Genomic DNA, 21090 nt, shown 5'->3' on the forward strand with positions numbered 1-21090 from the left:
TTAAAACAAGACAGGAACAGTAACAACAGATGTGAGATTTATCCCAAGAGGAAAACAGGCAGTTTGGGAAAACAGAGAAGAAACAAAGACAAAAATCTAGACTCCATCCATCTATGAAGTGGACAAAGCTGATTAAACGTTTCACAAGAGCACTAGAGAACACATGCAATCACGTCAAATACCATTGAAAGTAAATTACAATTTAATAAAAAACGGAAAAATAATTTTACTGGAAAAGTGCTTATAGGCCATTATTTTTCAAAAACATTTGTGTAAAAATATGTACTTTAGTTGTTTCACCCCCTGCCTGGAAGATGACTCTCCAACACTAAAACTGTGATTGTCCTTGCAGTGAATGTGCATGTGTCAAGGTCCTTTCTGCTTAGACCTGAGTGTTCCCTCACAGGACAAGCTTACAAAATGTAAAATAAGAAGATGTGCCAGTGAGCAAAATGAAGTCACTGCCAAGGAGCTTTGGGTGTAGAGGCAATGAAGAAACCTAAGTGCCCAGATTTTGTATATTGATGCAACCACAGTATTTTCCAACTCTTGCTAGACTAGTTTTTTTTTAAAACATTTTGTCAAGTTTATTTGTTGCCTGTTTACTTTTTTCACATTTCATGATTACATGTTTGATTTAAAAATCTTTTCCATTAAGTTTTGAAAATAAAAAAATGTGGATGCATCAAATTGTAATTGTAGAATAACTCATTAACGATTTGTGCTTTCTTTTTTATTTTGCAATGACCACATCCACTTTGTACCGGTGCTGTAACTATTAAATATACATGACTTTAAATACTATTTATTATTTGTGGGTGACTGTTGTATGTACAGTAAGTTGCTACAGCACCATGTTGTAAGAAATAACAAATAAAGCCACTTTTCAGTAAAACATTACTCTTTTCTACATAAGTTAACCAACTGAATGTTCATGCAATCAAACAATCAGGAGATAAACACAAAGGCAAGTAAATTAAGTGACATTTATTTTTAAATATCTAATATTAAGGTAATATGAAAAACTGAACTTTTTCCAGAGTTGTATATACAGAGTGGAGCAACACTGAACAATATACATTTAGAAGGCTGCATTTGTTGTTAATGTGGTTTACTGTTGCCACAAGTACCAAACAACCCTGTATAAAACACAAATTCAAAATAAATTACAATTGCAGATAAAGATGCACGTATGATTAAAAATGGAACTATATTACATCTGTTAAATAAACTGAAATCTAGTCAGTAGATCACCATGTTAACTCCTATCCTAGAGAAACAGTGCCTCCTGTGCATGACTTTCAGTAAAGCACTTTTTTTTTTTTATAAAAAGGTTTGTTGGCTCATAAAGAATCACAATTATGTAAAGTTGTATAAAAAAAACATCTCTCCTTCCTCATACACACCAACCTGATCCATAGGAGTCCTGGAGTGCAGTTAAACTTGCATTGTACAATCAAGACCCTCAAAACCACGTTGGAATGTTACTTCCATGGTCAAACTTAAAACCTTCACCTGTTTTAATTGTCATTCATGAGGTTTGGAAGGGAAGCTCGTTTCAAATATTAGTCGAACTTGAACACTTTTCAGCAAAATAAACATTTATGAAATCTCTGATACAAAAATTGTGCCCAAATAGATCAAGATGGAAAATTACATGTCGGAGTACATGCTCTGTCAAGGGGATAATGATCACAGAGGAAAAATAATATTTCAAGGTGTTGAAATAAAGCAATAAACAGAACACCAAAATCCTTTTTCTCCCCTGAAAAAAACAATCAAATGGATGTGTCTGTCCCTCTGGCAATACCTGATGCTTTTGTGACAGCTAACATTCCAAAGCCAAACCCGATAAATCACAACTACTCTTGAGGGTAAAATAAATTAATAATAAATAGAATAATTATTAAATAGGTGTAGGTGTGTATTTACTGCTCCGATGCCTGTGGGGTGCTAGGTGGCTCTGCTGTCTCCTGGCGGACCATGACCTGGCCTGAGGCACTGCTGGGCTTGAGCCGCTGACCAGTCTTGCCACAGAACGTGCCCTGGAACTCCTGAGGAAGAGGGCAGAGTCAGTCACCACTTTAGGAATACCTGTGCATCAGGACACTACAGCAGCACAACATCGCAATATGTCTGTTGGTGAGGTCATAGCCACATAGGGACTATCAACTTAGATCAGGCACTCACCTGTTTAATGGAGTCCCCGTACACCTCTCTGACGTACTTGAGGAAGGCGGTGGTCCATTGCAGGGTGGTGGCTTTGTCCGTCTCGTGGTTACAGAATGGCGCCAGCACATTCAGCTCATCACAGCAGAAGCGGATCCTCCTCCTAAAGTAAAAGGTGTCACTGACAGGAGCTTCTGTTTGAGGTGTGTACTAAGTGTCAGTGTGTTTTTTCTTTTATGGTTTAGGTATGGTTTGCTGTGCTGTGAAGCACTTTTTGACAAATGTACCATGTAAAAGTGTGAATACTAATGAGCAAAAGTAATAACATGTGCCCAAGAGCGTAAAACAAGCAACAGTTTGTGTGTCTGAGCATAAGTGTGATGGGTTCGGATTTCTAAAAATGTTGAATATTATTAATCATTAGTTATGCTAGAGACATGAGGGGTGCCATAGTCGAGGGTCTACACCAGGAGTTAATGGTTATCTGTAGGAGGAAGGGTTATGGTGGGTGCAATTAAGCTTAGAATGTGATGAGTGCAGGAAAAACGATCGCATGTGGCAGTACTGATAAAGGGAGAGAGCTGTGGATAAGGGGGCGAGGTCAGGTAAGATTAAGGGAAGAGGAACCGTTTATTGCCCGTATCACTTTGTATCTTTATTGCTAGGCAGGAAACTATGCTTAGCGAGAAGGACGAGACTCCACCCAAAGTGGGGTACATATACCACCACTTTTGTAAACATGTTTTTTGTCGATTCAGCTGTTTGATCCTTTGGGAAGAATAAACCTGGTCTAAGCTTTCATAGTGTCCGTCAAGTTCTTACTCTGATCATTAAAACCTGACAAGTGTAAGCAAGTGTGGGTCTGATTACCTGCGGTCCCGCTCCTTGCTGTTGTGTCTCTCTCTGCGCTGGCTACTTTCCACTGGCGGCCCTCCTCTCTTTTTCGTGCCTGCTCCTCCAGTTGCTCTTCCCTCCACTGAGTCTGTGACAACGCCAGAGGTCTTGACAGCACACGTTCCACGGGTCCTACCACGTTTAGCAGGCTTCGCCACAGCATCATCTGAAAGAGATAACGAAGGTGTTAAGAGTTACAACAACAAAAAATTGTTGGATGTTATGTTCAGCAATACTACAGTACATGACATAGCCATGAGAAGCATGCAGAATTTGGAAAATAAACAAATGAGACAAACTAAGCTGGAGAAAGACTATACATTAAGTTTTGTTATGAGTGCCCTCCAAATCAAGCTGAACAGTGAACATACAGAAACATACATACCTTCCACCTTCACCCAAACTTTCTCCTCTGTTGGGTTGGGGCTGTTGACGCATGGAACTTTGTCAGGCATCTTGTCTTGCCGATAGCTGAATGTGAAGTTCTTTGGAATGATCAACCCTTGATGCTTATTGGGGTCAAGCATATGAGGGACATTCCCATATCCCTAAGAATAGAAGACTTGTCAAAACATAGCACTGAATCCCTTCCTTGTAACAATATAAAACAATTCAATTTTTATGAATTAGTAACATCAGTAGTATGTTGCTCATACTTGACGGGCGCCAGCGATGGGGTTGAACATACTTCCATATGGGTATGACAGCTCAATAGGGTTGCCCCGATCTGACCTCACCCACTTCTGTGGTTGTGGATGCATTGCTGCTTCTTGCGCCTCATTAGATTGATGAAGCATTGTCAAAAAACTGTAAAAGACAAATGTTGAGTAACTCAGTACTTCTATGACAATGTGTTTTTAGTACTGTAGTAGAGAATTTACAGCTGTAAACAAAGTATGGCTAGTATAGGCCTACATTATCGTCACTCAAAATGTAGGGATAAAACATACTTGCTAAGAGCTGCTGATTGCACGTCCTGTTGTCTGGGGATGTCACAGGGGGTGCAGTTGAACCTCTTCTCCAAGCGAACTCGGGCAGGTGGGTTGGGCCTGGACAATAGCTGTGTGCTACCGTTGTTGTATGCTTCCAAGCCACGTTCTTGGGTCGCATCCACTGCACTCCTGACTTTCGCCAACACGGAGATGGGGACTTCACCGCAAGTGGTGGGGGTCCGTTCTCCAGGTATAACGTTCCCGTCACTGACCAATGCCATTTTAATTTCCTTGATGTCAACCTGTCCATCTTGGTTCAAGCCGCCGAGAATGTACCGCTGCTCATCAGTTGAAGTTGACATAGCATCAGGTGGAGTGTTCGGGGGAGACTTGGCTGGGTATTCTGCTTCGCAGTTTGTAGGTTGGGGTGCAGAGTTTTCCACGGTGAATACGGTAGTGTTGAACCGGGCATCTTCAGATCCCTCTGGACCAGCCGCTTGTGCCTCCATGTGTGACTGTATTATGTGCTGAAGGTGGGTGTACTCCACTTCTGTCATCTCCATCAGGTTGAGCTCAGTGCCCAAAATCTGGCTTTGATCATTTGGAACACACCCGTTTTGGCTCATGATCACCTCGACAGAATCTGGGTTGTACTGCCCCAATGCAGGTGACACATGAATGGTTTTACAAGCAGGTGACACATTAATGGTTTTACATGCCACGGACATCGACATCCTGTTGAGAGAAACATATGCTTAATGTCAGTTTAGAACAAGAACACTAGTTTCATGTTCAACATAGCTATCTATCTGTCTGTTACCGAGGTCTCTAACGTTAGCTAAATCAATGGGCTGATCTCTGGCTAACTAGCATGATACTTTTCCCGCTCTGATCGATCAATTCAGCTCGCGCGTCTCAATCTAAACTGAGCTAACGTTACAATCCAGCTACTCTATGTCAGCACACTCCACACGGCAAGTAGCCTAGTGGTTAGAGCGTTGGGTCAGAAACCGAAAGGTTGCTAGATCGAATCCCCGAGCTGGCAAGGTAAAACTCTGTCGAACAAGGCAATTAACCCACTGTTCCTAGGCCGTCATTGTAAATAAAAATTTGTTCTTAACCGACTTGCCTAGTTAAATAAAAATACAGCTAACGAGCTACACTTATTCTTACTGAAATGTGCAATATAGCTAGCTATCCAACTAAATAGCTATTAGAAGTTGTACTATTTAGTCAACTTAAAATGAGTAAACGTACAAATATGCGCTAATGTTAGCTAGCTAATGCTAGCTAGCAGATGTTATCTAGTTAAAATTAGTTACTGTAGCCAGAAACTTTTCTATCATTCACTGACTGAAAAGTCACCACCCTTACAATTGTCTCAATTAAACATTTGATAACTACCTGAATAGATGGATATATTTGTATTTAAAATAGTCTTCAATTATAAGTTCATTAAGTTATCAAAATCGTCGTCTTAAAACAGGCTCGTGTTTAGAATTTTACCAACCGACTTTGACAGAGCAGAGAACGAACGTGATTAGAAAATAACTTGGGTGGCAACTGACGTCAGGCATTTTCATTGGCCCAAAAACAGAGCCTCTGCTGTCAGTGTCTAAAATATTTTTTTAGATTTGGTAACTTGCTTGACTGCTCCCATCGTCAAATGCTAGTAAATCAAACATTCAACGATGTTAATTATACTTAACAAAAATGAGTGGCGCAGCAGTCTAATAAGGCACTGCATCTCCGTGCTAGAGGCGTCACTACAGACCCTGGTTTGATTCTAGGCTATATCACAACCGGCCGTGATTGGGAGTCCCACAGGGCGGCACACAATTGGCCCAGCGTCATCCGGTTTAGGGTTTGGTTTGTTCTTAACTGACTTGCCTAGTTAAATAAAATAATAAAGCTAAACGTGTTCGTCCCATGTTTCATGAACTGAAATAAAAGATCCCAGAAATGTACAGACTCACAAAAAGATTGTTTATCAAAAATAAATTGCACAAATATGTTTACATCCCTGTTAGTGAGCATTTATCCTTTTCCAAGATAACCAATCCACCTGACAGGTGTGGCATAATCAAGTAGCTGATTAAACAGCATGATCATTACATAGGTGCACCTTGTGCTTGGGGACAATAAAAGGCCACTCTAAAATGTGTAGTTTTGTCACACAACCCAATGCCACAGATGTCTCATGTTTTGAGGGAGCGTGCAAATGACATGCTGACTGTAGGAATGTACGCCAGAGCTGTTGCCAGAGAATTGAATGTTCATTTCTCTACCATAAGCCGCATCCAACTTAGTATGTGAAAATATAGCTGTACGTCCAACCAGCCTCACAACCGCAGACCACATGTAACCACGCCAGCCAAGGCCCCCACATCCGGCTTCTTCACCTGCGGGATGGTCTGTGACCAGCCACCCAGACAGCTGATGAAACTGGGTTTGCACAACCAAAGAATTTCTGCACAAACTCTCAGAAACAGTCTCAGGGAAGCTGATCTGCATGCTCGTCGTCCTCACCAGGGTCTTGACCTGTCTGCATTCGGCGTCGTAACCGACTTCAGTGGGCAAATGCTCACCTTTGATGGCCACTAGCATGCTAGAGAAGTGTGGTTTCATCTGTACCGGGAAGATGGCAGACAGCGTGTATGGGGTTGTGTGGGCGACCGGTTTGGTGAGGTCAACGTTGTGAACAGAGTGCCCAATGGTGGTGGCAGACTTGGGTTATGGTATGGGCAGGCATAAGCTATGGACACCGAACACAAATGCATTTTAACGATGGCAATTTGAATGCACAGAGATACTGTGACGAGATCCTGAGGCCCATTGTCGTGCCATTCATCTGCCACCATCACCTCATGTTTCAGCATGATAATGCATAGCCCCATGCCGCAAGGCTCTAACACGCAATTCCTGGAAGCTGAAAATGTCCCATACCTGTATTTCCAGTCACGTGAAATCCATAGATTAGGGCCTAATGAATTTATTTCAATTGACTAATTTCCTTATATGAACTGTAATTCAGTAAAATCTTAGAAATTGTTGCATGTTAAATGTATATTTTTGTTCAGTGTATTTGCTTATGTGCCAATTACCTCTAGTGCTAAATAACTTTGCTTTCCAATCCACCTGTTCAACCTAACGTAGTTCTAGCTGTGGTTCAACCAGTCACCAGGCCTTTTAACCGGTCAAGACTAGCTGGTATACAGCTACGGACAGAATTTACTTTTCATGGCAGGTTAGGAGAACTTACGCAGCAGGTTAGGATAATTAACGTAGTAGGTTAGGAGAATTTGGTTATGGTTAGGAAAATGTTTTGGGGTAGGGTTGGTTAAAATCCTACAATTCTCCCCAAATGACAAAAAAAATACAAATTAAGCAGTTCCGTCCATATGTGTATACCATCTAGCCATATCCATTTGCCATCTAAACACCATCTTTCGACATAGAGCTCGACAGCTTGTAGTCACAGATATAACAATGAGAACTTCTATGTTGTAGTTCTAAAACCCGGAAATTAGTTACCTCTGGTTCAGCCATCCCTATAGATGCCTCTTCAAAATAACTGGGAACTCAGAAAAATTCGAACAAATCATGACGTCAGTTAATCTTCAGGTTGGAAAGTCGGAGTTCTAGAAAGAGGCCCGAGTATCCGGGTTGGAATTTCAAGTTGGATGACCATTTAATCGTTTTTTCCCCCCAGTCGGAGCTCGTTTTTTTTCCCCCTAAGTCACCTTGTCCGAGAAAGAGTTACATGGTTATCAAAACGTCATGCCAGTGTAAGCCTACACAAAACACAGCCCTTATTTTAAGTGTTTCTGAAATTCCCTATGCGAAGAATTAATGGTGGAAAATCTATTGGAACCATTTCCCTGTTTGACTGCTCTATGGGGAAAATGAATAGGGAAAGAATAGGGTGGAACCATGGCGGAGTTAGTGCAGACAAAAAGACGGCATTACTATTTCACTCTACGCTTTTAACCAATAGAGAGCAATAGTAATGACATCTTTTTGTAGGCACTTTACTCCGCCATTGCTCGTTAGCCAAAGCCTATGGAGAATTTTTTTTTTTTTTTTTGATTTTTGGATAAAAGGCAAAAGTAAGGTCTGTGGTAAATTAGTTACCTCTGGTTCATTCAGCCATTCCTATGAGGGAAATGAATGGAGAAATAGAATGGACTTTTGGGATAAATGCTGAAAACATGGTTCACACAGGCGTAGGAGATCTTAGACGTTTTGTTCTATAAGAATTTTCATCAGCTAACAATGAATTTTGAAGCATTTATGCAATCAAAAAAAGCATATAAAGGCTTCATAATTCATGAAGGTCATGTTAACTGACTGATATTATCCCATAGAACAAAACGCAAAAGATCTACGCCTGTGTGAACCTTGTTTTCAGCGTTTATCCCAAAACTCCATTCCATTTCTCCATTAATTTTGCCCATAGGAATGGCTGAACGAACAAGAGGTAACTAATTTCAGGTTTTAGGACGACAAGCTGGCGAGCTCTATGACTGTATACTTTTAACATGTGCAGTAGGCCTGTTGGTTGGGAAGATACATGGACCCTATATGGATCTGAGTGTTTTCTCAGGGACTGATGCATGTACAGTGCCTTCAGAAATAATTCAGACCCCTTGACCTTTTACACAGTTTATGTTACAGCCTTATTCTAAAATTGATATGTTTTTCCTTCCTCATAAATCTACACACAATACACCATAATGACAAAGTAAAAACAGGTTAAGACATTTTTGCTAATGAATTAAAAACAGAAATAGTACATTTACACAAGTATTCAGACCCTTTACTCAGTACCGTGTTGAAGCACCTTTGGCAGTGATTAGAGCATTGCATCTTCTTGGGTATGATGCTACAAGCTTGGCACATCTGTACTTGAGGAGTTTCTCCCAATCTTCTCTGCAGATCCTCAAGCTCTGTCATGTTGGATGGGGAGCGTTGCTGCACAGCTAATTTCAGGTCTCTCTAGAGATGTTCGATCGGGTCTAAGTCCAGGCTCTGGCGGGGCCACTCAAGGACATTCAGAGACTTGTCCCAAAGCCCCTCCTGCGTTGTCTTGGCTGTGTGCTTAGGGTTGTTGTCCTGTTGGAAGGTGAACCTTCACCCCAGTCTGAGGTCCTGAGCGCTCTGGAGCAGGTTTTCATCAAGGATCTCTATACTTTGTTCTGTTCATCTTTGCCTCAACCCTGACTAGTCTTCCAGTCCCTGCCGCTGAAAAACATCCCCATAGCATGATGCTGCCATCACCACCATGCTTCACCTTAGGGATGGTGCCAGTTTTCTTCCAGACGTAACGCTTGGCCATTAGGCCAGAGAATATTGTTTGTCATGGTCTGGGAGTCTTTAAGTACATTTTTCCAAGTGGGCTGTCATGTGCCTTTTACTGAGGAGTGGCTTCCATCTGGCCACTCTACCATAAAGACCTGATTAGTGGAGTGCTGCAGAGATGGTTGTCCTTCTGGAAGGCTCTCCTATCTCCACAGAGGAACACTAGAGCTCTGTTGGAGTAATCAGCTCTAGGAAGAGTCTTGGTGGTTTCAAATTCTTCCATTTAATAATGGAGGCCACTGTGTTCTTGGGGACCTTCAATGCTGCAGAATTGTTTGGTACCCTTCCCCAGATCTGTGCCTCGACACAATCCTGTCTCAGATCTCTACGGACAATTCCTTCGACATCATGGCTTGGTTTTTTCTGATATGCACTGCCAACTGTGGGATCTTATATAGACAGGTGTGTGCCTTTCCAAATCATGTCCAATCAATTGAATTTACCCCAGGTGGACTCTAATCAAGTTGTATAAACATCTCAAGGATGATCAATGGAAACAGGATGCACCTGAGCTCAATTTCAAGTCTCATAGCAAAGTGTCTGAATACTTATGTAAAAAAGGTATCTTTTTTCTTTTTAATACATTTGCAAAAATTTCTACAAAAACTTTTTTTGCTTTGTCAATGGGTTATTGTGTGTAGATTGCTGAGGATTCTTTTTTTAATCCATTTTAGAATATGGCTGTAACGTAACCAAATGTGGAAAAAGTCAAGGGGTCTGAATACTTTCCGAAGGCACTGTATGTAGCAGCAGATGATACCCATGTAGTCGTGGGCTATACTTGGCCTTGTCTCAGGGTAGTAGGTTGGTGGTTGAAGATATCCCTCTAGTGGTGTGGGGGCTGTGGGTGGGGTTATATCCTGCCTGTTTGGCCCTGTCCGGTGGTATCGTCGGACAGGGCCACAGTGTCTCCCGACCCCCTCCTGTCTCAGCCTCCAGTATTTATGCTGCAATAGTTTATGTGTCAGGGGGCTAGGGTCAGTCTGTTTTATCTGGAGTATTTCTCCTGTCTTATCCGGTGTCCTGTGTGAATTTAAGTATGCTCCCTCTAATTCTCTCTTTCTCCTCCTTTCTCTCACAGGACCTGAGCCCTAGGACCATGCCTCAGGACTACCTGGCTTGATGACTCCTTTGTGATGACCACTGTGATTATTATTTGACACTGCTGGTCATCTATGAACGTTTGAACATCTTGGCCATGTTCTGTTATAATCTCCACCTGGCACAGTCAGAAGAGGACTGGCCACCCCTCAGAGCCTGGTTCCTCTCTAGGTTTCTTCCTAGGTTCCGGCCTTTCTAGGGAGTTTTTCCTAGCCACCGTGCTTCTACATCTGCATTTCTTGCTGTTTGGGGTTTTAGCTAGGTTTCTGTACAGCACTTTGTGACATCGGCTGATGTAAAAAGGGCTATATAAATATACATTTGATTGATTGATTAGTTTACCGTAGTTATTGGGGTCCATGTATGTGTAATTTCATGTCATTTTTAAATGGGGCGCAAAGACCCCCAAAGCACCAACCACAGGAGCAAAAGTTGGTATTAAACTACAACACAGAGCTGAGTGGATAAACTCATAACTGAGAAAGTGCTTTCACTGTGGGCCTGAGTTTAGGTTAATAATGCCCCAAGGCTTGACCAAAGATAATATGGCAGGACATTTTGATTATGCATAGGCTACACAATAATTCTTATATTCAATCAATTTCCATTGCAAGCAAAACTCAAACATATGCATACTTAAATTATTAGGCAAAATGTCTATCAGACAAAGATGATAATTGATTGTGGTTCAAATTAAATGCAAGTATGATCATTCCTTTACTGTTTTTATTGGCCTCGGTTCAACAAATTAAAACAGAGTAAAAAAAAAAAAACTTTATTCTAAAACATAATTATCATGAGATGATCCAACATGAAGGCTTTTTCTAATCAGTGAATAGATGACAGCAGTATGGCTCAATAGGTTTGGACTTGTAAAAAAAAATACCAAAAAATATCCATCAACACAATGTACATATCTATTATGTTTGACTTGACATGAGTTTTAATCTGGAAATTCTGAAAGCACATAATTTGTACAATTTTAAAACTAAATTGAATGAAACAAGGTACGTTCAGTCATGACATTCAAAAAGTTATGGGTGTTTTATGATGTAGTGAAAACGACTACGTAGTACATTATGAACTGAACCAACTTCAAACTTAGTCCATGCATTTCTGTTAACAGTAGTCTCCAGTCAAACAGGCCCTTTACTCTCCTGGGGCGTGTCTACCTGGGGGGGCGTGTCTACCTGGGGGGGCGTGTCTACCTGGGGGGGCGTGTCTACCTGGGGGGGCGTGTCTGTTAATTCAACCGTTTTACCCTTTCCCTCCATTTGTTCTTCTTTCTTTCCACTTCCATCCTTTAAAATGTCTCGGTCATTGTCTTTTGAGATTGAACGGTTGTGCAGACTAACACCTCCTCTGTTTGCCTCTCCTTCCCTGCTTGTGGCTCTGCCAATGTCTCTGTCCTTTTCTGTGGGTGTCTTTTGCTTTTCATCTACCTCCTCTCTGGGGCTGTCTACTTCGCTCCCTCTAACCCTTTCTCTCTCCCTACTCACAAGCCTACCTGTCCCCCTGTCCCACTGTCTTCCTTGACTGCCACCCCGCTCTCTCCCATTGTCCTCAGGCAACTGCCTCTCCTGGGACAAGCAGGGCACCGTGCCCTGGAAGTTAACCCTGTCTCGGGGGTTAACACCACGGCCACGTTCTTCAGAGTTATTTTCTCTGTCTCCATAGTTTCTCATTTCACAGTCTTCTATGGGTAGGCTTGTTCTCCTCTTATCAGGCGAGTGACTGTTCCGCCATTGGTCTTCTCTAAAAGCATCAGGACTGTTGTTCGACAAACTCATGAGACCCTCCGGGGGAGTGGGGAGTAAACCTCCTTTAGGCCTCAACGGTCTTACCACTAGCCGTGGACTGTCAAACCGAGGCTGCCCCCCATTGTCTGGGAAATACCCTCGAGATGAGCCTCTGGGCTGGTTGAACCTCGAGGGACGAGGACCCCTGGGGCCATGGAAACCAGGACGTTGTACTCCCCTTGATCCTCCAAAATGATTTGTTGTTGTTGTGAAGTGATCTCCTCTTATATCTGGACTTCTCATGTCTGGATCTGGGGCTCGCATTTCTTGACCCATGTCTAGCCCTGGACCCCTCGTGTCAGGCCCTGGATCTCTCATGTTTGGCCCTCTCCTTTCACCCAACATGTCTGGCCCTGGGCCTCTCCTATCAACACTAATATCTGACCCTCTCCTAATGTCTGGCCCTGGACCTCTCATGTCTGGCCCTGGCCATCTCCCATCACCCCTTGTGTCTGGCCCTGGCCCTCTCATATCTGGCCCTGTACTCTCATCCCACATGTCTGGTCCTGCACCGCTCATGTCTGACCCTGACCATCTCCTATCACCCCTCATATCTGGCCCTGGCCCTCTCATGTCTGACCCCGGCCCTCTCCTAACACCCCTCTTGTCTGGCCCTGGACCTCTCCTATCTGGCCCTCTACTCTCATCCCACATGTCTGGTCCTGCACCGCTCATGTCCGGCCCGGGACCCCTCATGTTTGGTGAAGACCCTCTCCTATCATCCCACATGTCTGGCCCTCTCCTATCACCCCTCATATCTGGCCCTGGCCCTCTCATGTCTGACCCTGGCCCTCTCCTATCACCCCTCTTGTCTGGCCCTGGATCTGCCATGTTTGGCCCTCTCCTATCACCCCTTGTGTCTGGCCCTAGACCCCGCCCTCTGATGTCGGGCTCTTGCTCTCTCGTGTCTGGTCCTGGACCCCTCATCTCTGTCCCTGGTGCTCTCCTATCACCCCTTGTTTCAGGCCCTGGAACTTCCATTTCTGGCCCTGACCCTCTCCTAACCACCCTCTTGTCTGGCCCTGGATCTCTCATGTTTGGCCCTCTCCTATCACTCCTTGTGTCTGGCCATAGACCTGGCCATCCGATGTCTGGCCCTGTATCTCTCCTATCACCCCTTATGTCTGGCCCTCTGATGTCTGGCTCTTGATCTCTCGTGTCTGGTCCTGGACCCCAAATGTCTGGCTCTGGCCCTCTCCTATCACCCCTTGTGCCTGGCTCTGGCCCTCTCATGTCTGGCTCTAGACCCCTCAAGTCTGGCCCTGGCCCTCTCTTATCACCCCTTGTGTCTGGCTCTAGACCTGGCTCTCTGATGTCTGGCTCTTGATCTCTTGTGTCTGGTCCTGGACCCCTCATGTCTTGCCCTGGCCCTCTCCTATCACTCCTTGTGTCTGGCCCTGGCCTTCTCATGTCTGGCCCTAGACCCCTCAAGTCTTTCCCTGGCCCTCTCCTATCACCCCTTGTTTCGGGCCATGTCCCTCTCATGTCTGGACCTGTCCCTCTCCTATCAACCCTTGTGTCTGGCTCTGGACCTGGCTCTCTGATGTCTGGCTCTTGATCTCTCATGTCTGGTCCTGAACCCCTCATCTCTGACCCTGGCCCTCTCCTATCACCCCTTGTGTCTGGCCCTCTCATGTCTGGCCCTAGACCCCTCATGTCTGGCCCTGGCCCTCTCCGATCACCCCTCATGTCTAGTCCTGGCCCTCTCCTATCACCCCTTGTGTCTGGCCCTAGACCTGGTCCTTTGATATCTGGCTCTGGACCCCTCATGCCTGGCCCTGGTCCTCTCCTATCAACCCTCATGTCTGGCCCTGGCCCTCTCCTATCACCCCACATGTCTGGCCCTGGACCCCTCAAGTCTGGCCCTGGCCCTCTCCTATAACCCCTTGTGTCTCGCCCTAGACCTGGCCCTCTGATGTCTGGCTCTGGAGTTCTCATGTCTGGCCCTGGACCCTGCATGTCTGGCTCTGGACCCAGTATGTCTGGCCCTGGATCTCTCATGTCTGGCCCTGGATCTCTCATGTCTGGCCCTGGATCTCTTCTATCACCCCTCATATCTGTCCTTGGACCTCTGATGTCTGGCCCTCTCCTATCACCCCTTGTGTCTGGCCCTAGACCTGGCCCTCTGATGTCTGGCCCAGGACCCCTCAAGTCCTGCCCTGGCCATCTCCTGTCACCCCTTGTGTCTCGCCCTAGACCTGGCCCTCTCATGTCTGGCCCTGGATCTCTCATGTCTGGTCTTCTCCTTTCACCCCTTGTGTCTGGCCCTGGATCTCTCATGTCTGGCCCTCTCCTATCACCCCTCATGTTTGACCCTTGCCCTCTCCTATCACCCCTCATGTCTGGCCCTGGACCTCCCCTATCACCCCTCACGTCTGGCCCTGGACCCCTCATGTCTGGCCCTGGACCTCCCCTATCACCCCTCATGTCTGGCCCTGGACCCCTAATGTCTGGCCCTGGACCTCCCCTATCACCCCTCATGTCTGGCCCTGGACCCCTCATGTCTGGCCCTGGACCTCCCCTATCACCCCTCATGTCTGGCCCTAGACCCCTCATGTCTAGCCCTGGACCTCTCCTATCACCCCTTGTCTCTGGCCCTCTGATGTCTGGCCCTGTATCTCTCATGTCTGGCCCTAGAACCCTCATGTCTGGCCCTGGACCTCCCCTATCACACCTCATGTCTGGCCCTGGACCTCTCATGTCTGGCCCTGGACCTCTCCTATCACCCCTTGTGTCTGGCCCTGGGTCTCTCATGTCTGGCCCTGGACCCCTCATATCTGGCCCTCTCCCATCACCCCTCATGTCTGGCCCTGGCCCTCTCCCATCACCCCTCATGTCTGGCCCTGGACCTCTCCCATCCCCCCTCATGTCTGGCCCTGGACCTCTCCCATCCCCCCTCATGTCTGGCCCTGGACCTCTCCCATCACCCCTCATGTCTGGCCCTGGACCTCTCCCATCACCCCTCATGTCTGGGCCTGGACCTCTCCCATCACCCCTCATGTCTGGCCCTGGACCTCTCCTTTCACCCCTCATGTCTGTTCCTGGCCCTCTCCTATCACCCCTTGTGTCTGGCCCTAGACCTGGCCCTCTGATGTCTGGCCCTCTCCTATCACCCCTCATGTCTGGCCCTGGCCTTCTATCATCCCTCATGTCTGGCCCTGGTCCCATCATATCTGGACCTCTGATTTCTGGCCCTCTTCTATCATCCCTCATGTCTGGCCCTGGTCCCATCATATCTGGACCTCTGATTTCTGGCCCTCTTCTATCACCCCTCATGTCTGGCCCTGGTCCCATCATATCTGGACCTCTGATTTCTGGCCCTCTTCTATCATCCCTCATGTCTGGCCCTGGTCCCATCATATCTGGACCTCTGATTTCTGGCCCTCTCCTATCACCCCTCATGTCTGGCCCTGGTCCCATCATATCTGGACCTCTGATTTCTGGCCCTCTCCTATCATCCCTCATGTCTGGCCCTGGCCCTCTCCTATCACCCCTCATGTCTTGCCCTGGTCCTCTCCTATCATCCCTCATGTCAGGCCCTGGTCCCATCATATCTGGACCTCTGATATCTGACCCTGGGTTTCTCCTTTCCTCCCCAATATCAGGATCTCTCCTCTCTAAACTGCTGGACCGCTCCCCCTTGTTGTTTGGAGAGGCCATGTGGGGAGGACCTTGTGAGGGTATCTGGGTTTCTATCAGAATTTCTGATGGGCTCTGTATACTGTGCTCCCTTGGTGTTACCAGCGAGGCATGAGCAGGTCTTTCCACTCCCTGTCGACCATCGAAACGGAACCGTGGTTGCCCCCCTGGGAAGTGCCCTGGATATGAGCCTCTGGGCTGGTTGAACCTCGAGGGACGAGGACCCCTGGGGCGGAAACCAGGACGATGTACTCCCCTTTGATCCTCAAAATGTCCTCTTTGAACAGGTGAGATCATCCTTGGACTGCTGAAATGAGTCGATGTTGGTCTCTGTCCTCCAAAGTTATCTGTTGGTGTGAAGTGGTCCACTCTCATGTCTGGACTTCTCATATCTGGATCTGGGCCTGGCACTTCAGGAGCTGTCATGTCTGGTCCTGGACCTCTTCCATCATCCCATATGTCTGGCCCTCTCCTATCACCCCTCATGTCGGGCTCTGGCCCTCTCCTATCACACCTCATGTCGGGCTCTGGCCCTCTCCTATCACCCCTCATGTCGGGCTCTGGCCCTCTCCTATCACCCCTCATGTCGGGCTCTGGCCCTCTCCTATCACCCCTCATGTCGGGCTCTGGCCCTCTCCTATCACCCCTCATGTCCGGCTCTGGCCCTCTCCTATCACCCCTCATGTCCGGCTCTGGCCCTCTCCTATCACCCCTCATGTCTGGCACTGTACCCCTCATGTCTGGCCCTGGATCTCGCATGTCTGGCCCTAGACCTCGCATGATTGGCCCTGGACCCCCCATCTCTGGCCCTGAACCTTGCATGTCTGGCCCTGGACCCCTTCTATCAACCCACATGTCTGGCCCTCTCCCATCACCCCTCATGTCTGGCCCTGGACCCCTTCTAGCATCCCACATGTCTGGCCCTCTCCCATCACCCCTCATGTCTGGCCCTGGACCCCTTCTAGCATCCCACATGTCTGGCCCTCTCCTATCACCCCTCATGTCTGGCCCTGGACCCCTTCTATCATCCCACACGTCTGGCCCTGGCCCCCTCATGTCTGGCCCAGGTTCTATCATATCTGGACTTCTGATGTCTGGGCCTTGGTGTCTTCGTCCCTCCCTCATATCGGGATCTCTCCTCTCTAAACTGCTGGACCGCTCACCGTGGTTGCTTGGAGAGGCCATGTGTGGGGGACCTTGTGAGGAAAACTGGTTCTCTCTCATAATGTCCGATGGGCTCTGTGCAATGTGTTGCTCCTTTATTTCTGGTTGAATAGGCTCACCTCCATTGTCATGATTCTGGTTGGTGCCTCTTTGTGTTCCGAGCAGCTCTAGAGGTCTTACTACTAGCGGATGTGGACCATCAAACCGGGACCGTGGTGGCATCCACCTTGAGGTACGAGGACCCCTGGGGCGGAAACCAGGACAAGGTGCTCCCCGTTGATCCTTAAAATGTCCTCTTGGAACAGATAAGGGGATCCTTGGACTATTAAAATGGGGCGATGGGGATCTCTTTCCTCCATAGTAAGTTGTTGGTGAGAAGTGGTCCTCTCTCATATCTGGACTTCTCATGTCTGGTTCTGGACCTCTGATATTTGGACTTGGATGCATCATTTGTGGCCCGCTCCTTTCACCCCTCATGTCTGGTTCTGGATCTGGACCTCTGATATTTGGACTTGGATGCCTCATTTGCGGCCCTCTCCTTTCACCCCTCATGTTTGGCCCGGGTCCCATCATATCAGGCCCTTGGTTTCTCCTTCCCTCCCTAATATCAGGATCTCTCCTCTCTAAACTGCTGGACCGCTCACCCTGGTTATTTGGAGAGACCATGTGGGGAAGACCTTGTGAGGAAAACTGTTTTTCTCTCATAATGTCTGATGGGCTCTGTACATTGCATTGCTCTAGTAGTTCCAGTTGAGAGGGCCTATCCCTATTGTCTTGAAGCTGGATGTTGGGGCCTTGCTCGTTGTTGGGCCCTTTTGATGGTGACGCCAGCAAGCTTTGAGAAGGTTGTTGATCCGCAGGCTCCTGGGGAGTGGGATTCTCATGGGGCATTTGATGGCCTGTGTCCTCAATCTCTCCCTGTGGTGGACCTCCAGAATCACAACGATCACACAGTGGTTCATCAATGTCCTGTCTTTCAAGAGGGGGCTGAGGTGAGTCATTAGCCTCCATGACCAGTGCTGGAGCTGGACTTGTAGGACCCATGTCTTCAGGAGCCTCTGGGCCCTTTGAGTCATCCCGCACTGGAGGAGAAGTCTCCCTTTGACCCTTTGAGAGTCCCCTAGAGCCAGAATCTTGTTTTTGTCTTGGTGAAGATGGGGATCTTCTATGGCTACCAGAGCTGCGTCGAGAAGTACGCTCTTTATGAGGGATATGGCGGCCTGGGCGCTCAGAGTGGTGACGACCTCTGTGATATGGTCGGCTCCTCTCACCCCGTCTGTGTCTTTCCCTTCGCCTATCAGAGTGTCCAGGGGACCGGCGGCCAGATCTACGAGGAGGGCTTTCGTGGCGGTCCCTGACTTTACGGTCCCGTCTTTTCGGTGAGTGAGTATCTGGTTGGCTGCTACGCTTACGCCTCCTATCAGGAGTGTCATTGCGCGATGCACCACGACACGAGCTAGACACTGAGGAGTCACGAGACCGCTCAGAACGCCTTGCTGAATCTGATCGAGTTGAGGTTTTCGCCTTTTCTTCTCCATTTGTGTCTTTCAGCTCATCAAAGATAGTGTCATCCTCTGGGTCGTAAGCTACATCAGAGTCCTGGATCTCGCCAGCTTCAGGATCTGAATTGTCTGTTGCCTGAATATTTTCCTTTTTAATCTCTTTAACCCGCTTTGGTGATGCATTGGGCATTTCCACATTTCTTGACACTGAAAGAGGTACAGTCTTGGTCTCTCTCTTAATCTCTTGTTTTATTGGTACTTCTGTTTCCTCCGTTTTCAAAATACCTTTTAAAGCGCTTTGATTGACTGAAGGATTTGCCTCAGACTGCTCTCCTTCACTCTGCTGTGTTTGTAAGTGAGACAGCCCAGATTTGGTAGGGGGAGACATCAAGGCATCGGAAACAGAGAAGTGGGCCATGAACATGCCCACTGCCTCTCTCTGCTGACGCAGTGCCTCCTCCTGCTCCTTCAGCTGCCGTTTCTGCTCCTCAATCTGCCTGTTGAGATCCTCAAGCATTCGCTGTTGTTCAGTCAGAGTAGCGGCTGACACAATCACAGCACCAGTATTGGTGCGGCTCAGAGGGGCTGGGGCTGGACTGGGATCTGGGACTGGGTCTTGTACTGGAGCTGGGACTGGGGTAGGTGCTGGAGCTGAAGTTGGAGCTGGGACTTTCGCTACACTGACCCCATCATTGTGCATATCCTCAAAGATAGTCTCATCCTCAGGGTCGTAAGCCACGTCGTCATCATCTGCACACGTGGCCTGAGTGGCAGCATTCGCCTCAAACATTTTATCTATATTAATTGGGGCAACCCTTCCATAGCCCATTGCTGGATCATACTCCTCCTCCGGGTCATATGGTCGATCATATTCATTTTCCTCCTCCTCAATCTCTTTGACTTTGGATTTCTGCCCGTACTGCTGTACTATCGGATCCACCATTGGGGGAGGGGGCAGAGTGATTGGAAGGGGCACTGCTGCAACTGCTGGGACTGCATGAGAGTCCTTCCCAAATAGTGACTTCAGGATGGTCTGCAGGGGAGTGGTGGATGTGCTAGTGGTGGGGGGTGGGGCAGAAGCAGGGAGAGCAGCTCTAATGGAGGACAGAAGTGATGGAATAGTCAGTGAGCCAGAGGAGGAGGAGTCTGATGGGGATCCAGTGGAAGGAGGGGAACCAGGAGGGGTGGACATGATGGGCATCGCTGGGTCGTAGGGCAGGAATTCCTCCGTCCTAGGGTCAGACCCATACAGCGTAGGGGGTCTCGGGAGGCCAGTATCTCTGGAGTCTTTGGATATGTGGATCTTGGCTCTCTTCTCTTCAACCTCTTGTGGCAAGCTTCCCGCACGTTTAGGTTTCTGGCAAATAACCAGTCCCAAAAGAAGATTAGGGCGATTCTTCTCAAAGCCTGTTAAATAAACAGGAAGTAGGGAGATTAGTCTTGAATGTTAAAAAAAATAGCATCAAAAAATATATACCTGCATTCAAATGTCAGTGTGGCATCTGTGTAGCCTTCTACATGTTGGCCTAAATGACAGCATTTTCTTACCTGATCCTTCGAAGGGTTGGAGTTTGGAAGGAATGGACTCCTTCGCGCTGAGTGGGATGAGGTAGATGTCTTTAATGCTGCGGCTGTTGTTGGCCACCACCCCGAAGCGCCGTCTGCTGCTGAAGTAGGAGAACAGAGACACATAGGCCACCTCCTCCTCCTCTGTCGCTGGGTGGAACCGGATCACACACAGCTCCTGTGGACCAATAATAATAATCTCTTATCATTGAGACAGGGTCTGTGTATGTGTTTCTGTCTAAATTGTATAGTTTTTTTTCATAATGACATAGGGAGGGCTTGCCTTTGTAACAGAGGTCTTCACTCTCCCGATGTAATCCCACACAGTTTGAGGCATGATTCTTCCACCAAGCTGTATGGTATCAGGCAGATCCTAAACAAAATAAATGTTTTGTTAATATCCATATAGACCAAACTGCTAGGTTGTTTATGAAAGGTATTGTCTTAAATGTTCACAAATAAACAAATCTAAAGATATCTGACAATGCTCTCCTATTTTCTCTTGCGGTCATGGTAGCAAAGTTATATGTTATATTCGTTACCTCTTTGAGATATTCGGAAGGCCCGGAGACCAGATAGCCCTTGGTGACGAACTTGGCCACACTGATCATGTTGAGGAAGCCCTTCCACACTACTTCCTGCTTGGCCAGGAACTGGGTTGTCTCCCCATCTTGAGGGGAGTGGGAGTTCACAGCCCTGCAAACACATCATCACATTTAGAGTCCATTACTGCCCATTCACTCAGCTGTAAATCAAATATAACTCATGCATAGAGGGGGAAACAAGATTTATATTCTAACTGAAATGAACATGCACTATGTGAGGGATATTACAAGATTATGTTATAATACTGTTATTGCATCAAATGGTTGTTTTATGCAACAGAAGAGGGTTCTTATAACTCTATTGCGTCTGTGTGAACTGAAAGTGGGCCTCTGGGGGGCTTAATAATGACAGAAGAGT

At 47.0% G+C, this 21090-nt stretch overlaps 2 protein-coding genes across 4 annotated transcripts in view; both read right to left on the bottom strand.

The window, feature by feature from the left end:
- Positions 1-215: 215 nt before the first annotated feature.
- Positions 216-5526, bottom strand: LOC106566733 (transcription factor-like 5 protein). The gene is made up of 7 exons (XM_014135070.3): positions 5400-5526; positions 4014-4730; positions 3720-3870; positions 3449-3611; positions 3040-3229; positions 2191-2332; positions 216-2054 (listed from the first exon to the last, which is right to left on the bottom strand). Exons 2-7 carry the CDS (start codon positions 4727-4729, stop codon positions 1929-1931), a joined length of 1488 nt encoding a protein of 495 aa, XP_013990545.1. The 5' UTR covers position 4730; positions 5400-5526; the 3' UTR covers positions 216-1928.
- Positions 5527-11165: 5639 nt separating this feature from the next.
- Positions 11166-21090, bottom strand: part of LOC106566730 (uncharacterized) — a 45635-nt gene continuing 35710 nt past the window's right edge. For all 3 annotated transcript variants that reach the window (XM_014135057.3, XM_014135058.3, XM_082959914.1), the window contains 4 exons: positions 20670-20823; positions 20411-20500; positions 20110-20305; positions 11166-19968 (listed from right to left, as the gene is read on the bottom strand). In XM_014135057.3, coding sequence (XP_013990532.3) covers positions 11594-19968; positions 20110-20305; positions 20411-20500; positions 20670-20823 — 8815 coding nt within the window. In that variant the 3' untranslated portion in view covers positions 11166-11593. The remainder of the gene's footprint in view (positions 19969-20109; positions 20306-20410; positions 20501-20669; positions 20824-21090) is intronic.

The sequence above is a fragment of the Salmo salar genome, chromosome 13 (genome assembly GCF_965601325.2).
Source record: "Salmo salar chromosome 13, fSalSal1, whole genome shotgun sequence".
NCBI classification, from domain to species: Eukaryota; Metazoa; Chordata; class Actinopteri; order Salmoniformes; family Salmonidae; genus Salmo; species Salmo salar.

Excerpts from the sequence above, each read along its gene's own strand:
- LOC106566733 (XM_014135070.3), bottom strand. The coding sequence starts at position 4,729 with ATGTCGATGTCCGTGGCATGTAAAACCATTAATGTGTCACCTGCTTGT. Across the intron at positions 3,871-4,013 it reads CAATCAGCAGCTCTTAGCAA|TTTTTTGACAATGCTTCATC; the intron begins GTATGTTTTATC and ends TGTCTTTTACAG. Across the intron at positions 3,612-3,719 it reads CCATCGCTGGCGCCCGTCAA|GGATATGGGAATGTCCCTCA; the intron begins GTATGAGCAACA and ends TTCTATTCTTAG.